We start from the raw sequence: 5371 nt of genomic DNA, 5'->3' as shown, positions 1-5371 counted from the left end.
TATTTTTTGTACTAAATATATATATATAAAACTTTAACTATATAACTATAATATATATATATGCTAAAACTTTTCTGTCTATACATGATATCAAATTACTTTGTTTGATCTTTCCTTATCTGCGAAACGCTTAATATTTGTTTAATTTTTTTTCCTGAAAATTTGCATGAGAATTATTTTGAGTTTCCTTCTTTACTCTTTATCCTAATTTCCTCCTTCATAACATATGATGCAAATGAGAAAAACATGTGACCAACGCTGGCGCAATGTGTTGCATTATGCATATTATTTGAACGCTCTAGTGTTTTTTAGTTTTCTGAATGAATTCGCCAATAATAATGACTTCGCCAAAGCATATGTTTCTAATGTGTCCAGAGTCATCTGTGAAAGAATTAAATAAGACGTTTCTGTAAAATAACGAAACTTAATAAATTTGGAAAAGCACTGTTTTGGAAGATAACTAGTTTTTAATAACTTTTGTATGTGGCTTTAAGTTATCAATTCGAAGTTTTATATCTGTTTTAAAAATGTTAATTATTCACAGGCGGCATAAATTGAAAACTTTCTTAAAAATAGAAAAAAATAGATTAGGTCTTTTGTAGGATTTCAGATTTTCTGAAAGATTTTTTAAAAACGATTGTACATTTCAACTTGCTTTTAACATTAAAGAATTTTTTTTTTAAATCTTCAAAAATTTATGTGACATGCCGATTAATTTTAGATCTTAATTTAAGATGTTTAAAATATTTTCAATGTCTGTTACTTTGTAGACAATTTTTACTAAATGCAACTTAATAAATTCAGTATTCGATGCAAAGACTTAAGATTTAAAATGCGTAAATATTAGTGATTCTTAAATAAACCAAACTTGATTTTGTATTTCCTTTTAACTTCTTTTCATTTTGAAATGCAGGCTTGCTTTATATTTTGTTAGTATGAGATTTAATGAGAATGTAATAATAATATAATCCAAAGAGGACTACAAATTATAATAAAATATTTGAATTATAATAAATATTTGAATTTTGAATATTTGAATAAAATATTGAAATTTATTTGAATTCACCGCAAATTTGGTTTAAGGTTTTTCTTAAATTATATATTTGTTTTTTTAGGTTGACATCATACATTTTACTGTATTTCGAATTTTTTCTTTAACTTTTAACTAGAAATTGAATTGTTTTCCATATTCTCGCAGATTTTTTGGAGAAAGAGCAAAATTCTTGCTTAATGAATGATTTTATTTTGAACATGGTTTTTCATTTCCATTATTTTTTTCATTCCATTCCAAAAAGTTGTTTCGTTTTATACTTCATTAGTATGAGATTTAACGGGAATTTAATAATACAAGGAAACTTTAAAAATTATCAATTTAAATAAAATACTCTAATTTTAATAAAATTAAAAAATTATGTTATGGTTTTTCCTCAATTAGGTAATTGTTTGTGTTTTTTTTTTGGGTTAATATCACAAATTTTTAATTAATTTATGTTTACTTTTTCATTATCATTGAACTAAAAATTGAATTTATTTCCGAATTCTCGCATATTGTTCGGAAGAAAAGTAAATTTTTGTTTAAGGAAGAATTTTATTTTAAAGAAGTTTGTAACATTATTAACTTTCGGTCACAAGTTACTAACTACCATTAAATTTTCAAATGTCTAAATAAAAATTGTTAAATGTTTGACTTATTCATTAAAACAATTTATTTGTATGAAGGTAATAATATCGAAAGTAAGCATCTTTGACATTTTAATTGTTGTTAAGAATGATGGAGTATTTTTTGTCAATGCCTGTTAATAAGTGAAGCAATAGACTTTTAAGATTTAAACACATATTTTACTAACCGAAAATGATGTTTCGAATTTTTTCTGATTCAAGTTTGTTAGCTTTAACAAAATTATGTACCCAGAAAGAAGTATGTTTCAGTTTTTATTCAAAGCTCGTAAGTCAAACAACGTAAGGAAACAACAGCAAAAACAGATCAAAAGAAAAATCGAAAAGCTTTTGGATTGATTATGCTTTACTTTTGATGGAAAATGGCTCTGATATGCTCTTTAAATTAAACAACATTTGTTTAATATTATTTAAAATGTTTTTTTGCGTTTTTTCATTGTTGCTTTTCAATTAAAGAAATCAAATTGGTCTTCAAAGGAGTCGAGATTCGTTGTTGTCACACAAAGTGACTTACAACTTTGTCCTTGGTTCTTAGTGCTTAGTAGCTTAGTTTAAAATGTTATTTTTAATTCATTATTTTGCAATAATAAATGCATTTTCTAAAAAATACCTTTAAGTAATTTTTTTTTTTGATTTTGCAGATGAACCACCATTATTAGAAGAGCTATTTTCTGATAAAACAGTGTATCCTGGAGTTTCAGTTTCGTTGAAATGTATGGCAACTGGCAGCCCTTTACCACAAGTAACTTGGAAGTTAGACTCATTACCACTTCCTGAACAGTTACGTTTTAGAGTTGGTGATTACGTCACAAGAGACAGCAGAGTAGTCAGTTACGTTAATATCACGAGTAAGTTATTTTGTTTCTCTTAATACTTTAAAGCACTTGATTATGATTAGGACAAATGAAGAAAAATGATTTTGTATTTATCATTTGTATAATTAATTTTACTTGCGTTAAAATTAATACATTATATGCATTGAATTTATTTATCATAGCCAAATGATGAGAATTTATAAATATAAGTATTAATATCACTACTGAAATTAACACGCACTTAATATTAAATGAATTATATAGATAAAATCACACACTGTAAACAATTCTGGTATAAATACACTCTGGGTGCATCATCCGTGAAATCCATTTTTAGCATCAAATATTTTACTGTAACTTTTTCAATAAGAGTGATTTTACGGTATTTTTTACTGTAAAAATCACGGTCCATTAGATTTTTTGTTCCGTAACATGTTCCAGTAAAAATAGATTTCACGGTAAGGGATCAGTACCCTGAGTGCTGTTAACCATTACCGCAATTTCATCCGGAATTTTTTCAGTGAATATGCATTTAGTGTACATAATTCAGTAAATATTCCCCTTTTACCATCAAATATTTTACTGTAACTCTTGTAATAAGAGTTAGATTCATTCAGTGATTTTACGGTAAGGCTTACTGCAAAAATCACGGTCTATCAGATTTTTTGTTCCTTAACATGTTCCGGATAAAAATGGATTTTACGGTAAAAAAGATAGATACACTGAGTCCTGTTAACTTTTACCGCAATTTGATCCGGAATTTTTTCAGTGAATATACATAAAATCACAAGTACGAAACGAGTTGCTTAGAACAAACAATAAGAGACGTTTAGCTCGAAGAATATTCAGAAGTGCTTCCATTACCTTAACAGTTAAATTCTTGAGTCGGTAAATATAACATAAAGAGATAACAAAAAAGTCTGTTGTGTTGTTATCTCAAGTAAAAATTTCTGTTTAGTTCAATGCATTAAAGTACATAACAATTATTACATTTAATATTATTTCATCAGGGATTCATTTTTTAAATAATATTTAATGCAATATTTTAAGAAATTGTCTGTAACTTTCATGGGGTACAAAAATGTCAATTTTATTAAAATGAATTTACTCGTATATGACTCCATTTTTGTACACAAAATCTTAAATTAAAGTAAAACTTTTTGATGAATGATTTTATTTATTAAAACTATGATATTCAGTGATTTAAAATATACTTAGATCCAAAAAAACAAGGAGCGTAACAGTTAATTATAACCATAAATAAAAATATTTAGCAGTATTATTCTATCAAAATAAAAACAATTTTTAGCTACTAACAAAATGGTACGATTAATTTGTATTTCACCAATTGTTATCAGTATATGCACTACATAGCCTATCTGTTTTATTATAACGGTGTTATTTTTTGTACTAACTTGTCAAAGTTTGTAATATATATATATTGACATTTTTCTACATGTTGGATGTATTGGCATTTTTCTTAATGATAGATTTATTGATATTTTTCTAGATAGATATTTCTCCAAATAGATACCTTGACATTCTTCTAGATTTATTAACATTCTTCAACTATCTGGCATTCACAAGAAAAGCCATGTTTACAATAACGTCATTCGTGGCCATCTCGTGATTGCCAAACAGTACGTGTACTGAAGTGAAACATTTCTATTTAGGTATTCAAGTGGAGGATGGTGGTCTATTTTCTTGTAAAGCTACAAATGAAGTTGGGACTGTGATTCATTCAGCAAGAGTAAATGTTTTTGGCCCACCAACGATTAGACAGATGCCAAATGTCACTGCTTTGGCGGGTGACATTACTATTCTACCATGCCCGGCCGGAGGGCACCCTTTATCAAGTATATCTTGGACAAGAGGTATGTATGAAACTATTTTATACATCACGGGACAGTATTGATTAATTAAATGAATAATCACTCAAAATCACAAACGTCAAAGAAATTTGTACAATGCAGCAAAAAGTTTAATTTAAAAGCCGATAAAATGTTGAAAAAATCATTCGTGAGAAACGAAAAAGAAAAGTTTGACAAGCAGCAAAAATTTAACAAAGTGAATGAAAATACAGAAAAATTGTAATTTGTGAGAAGAAAATAGTATGAAATGAATTTCTGAAATGCATATTGATGAAAGTAATTAGATTTTTTTAATAGTATATAACGTTTCATGTTTTTTTTGTAACTTTAATTATTATGGAGATTTTTTTTTCTGAATAGTAAAGTTAAATGAAGGAAAAAATCCGGCCAAAGTTAATGTTAAGTAATAAGTAATTAAAAAATAATACAACAGATAGATTATAATAATATTGCAAATTAGAGAAATAATTGAAAGAATCAAGCCTTTAATGATAGATACTTAAAACTCGGTTCTCTCGGATAGATGCATAATAACTTCTCTGACCAGCGTAAAATTACAGTTAGAAAGATTACTTTTTTTTCAATTTTTTGCTCTACTATATTATATTATATTTAATTAAAATTTCATATTTATAAAATTTATATTCAGTATACATTAATTTCAAAGTGAAGTTTTCTTTTCTTTGGTAATAATTTTATACTTCTTATTATAAAATTTCAAAATATCTGCACTAGATGCATCAAAAAAAATATAAAAGTAAATTTTAAAAAAATTATCTTTCAAGTTCAGCAAATTTTAAATTGAAATCCTAAGAATATAATATTTTTTGCATGTTTTCCAAATATAAATTTCCCTTTTTATAACTCTGCATTACATTCAAAAGCTGACGCCGAATTTCATATTTTTGTTTCAAATTTAAAACTAAAGATATATGATTTTGGCACAAAAGTAATTAACTTTTTGACAAATATGCTATAATTCGAATGTTTATAATAAAATGTTAATAT

General features: G+C 26.1%; 1 protein-coding gene across 1 annotated transcript in view; it reads left to right on the top strand.

The window, feature by feature from the left end:
- Positions 1-5371, top strand: part of LOC107455980 (cell adhesion molecule Dscam1-like) — a 428665-nt gene that overhangs the window by 182793 nt on the left and 240501 nt on the right. Inside the window, exons 7-8 of the mRNA XM_071184630.1 lie at positions 2319-2525; positions 4166-4366. Of these exons, the coding sequence (XP_071040731.1) occupies positions 2319-2525; positions 4166-4366 (408 nt within the window). The remainder of the gene's footprint in view (positions 1-2318; positions 2526-4165; positions 4367-5371) is intronic.

This window comes from Parasteatoda tepidariorum, chromosome 8 (assembly GCF_043381705.1).
Source record: "Parasteatoda tepidariorum isolate YZ-2023 chromosome 8, CAS_Ptep_4.0, whole genome shotgun sequence".
NCBI lineage: Eukaryota > Metazoa > Arthropoda > Arachnida > Araneae > Theridiidae > Parasteatoda > Parasteatoda tepidariorum.
Note: the sequence above shows the minus strand (reverse complement) of the source record. Positions and strands in the feature narration are given on the sequence as shown.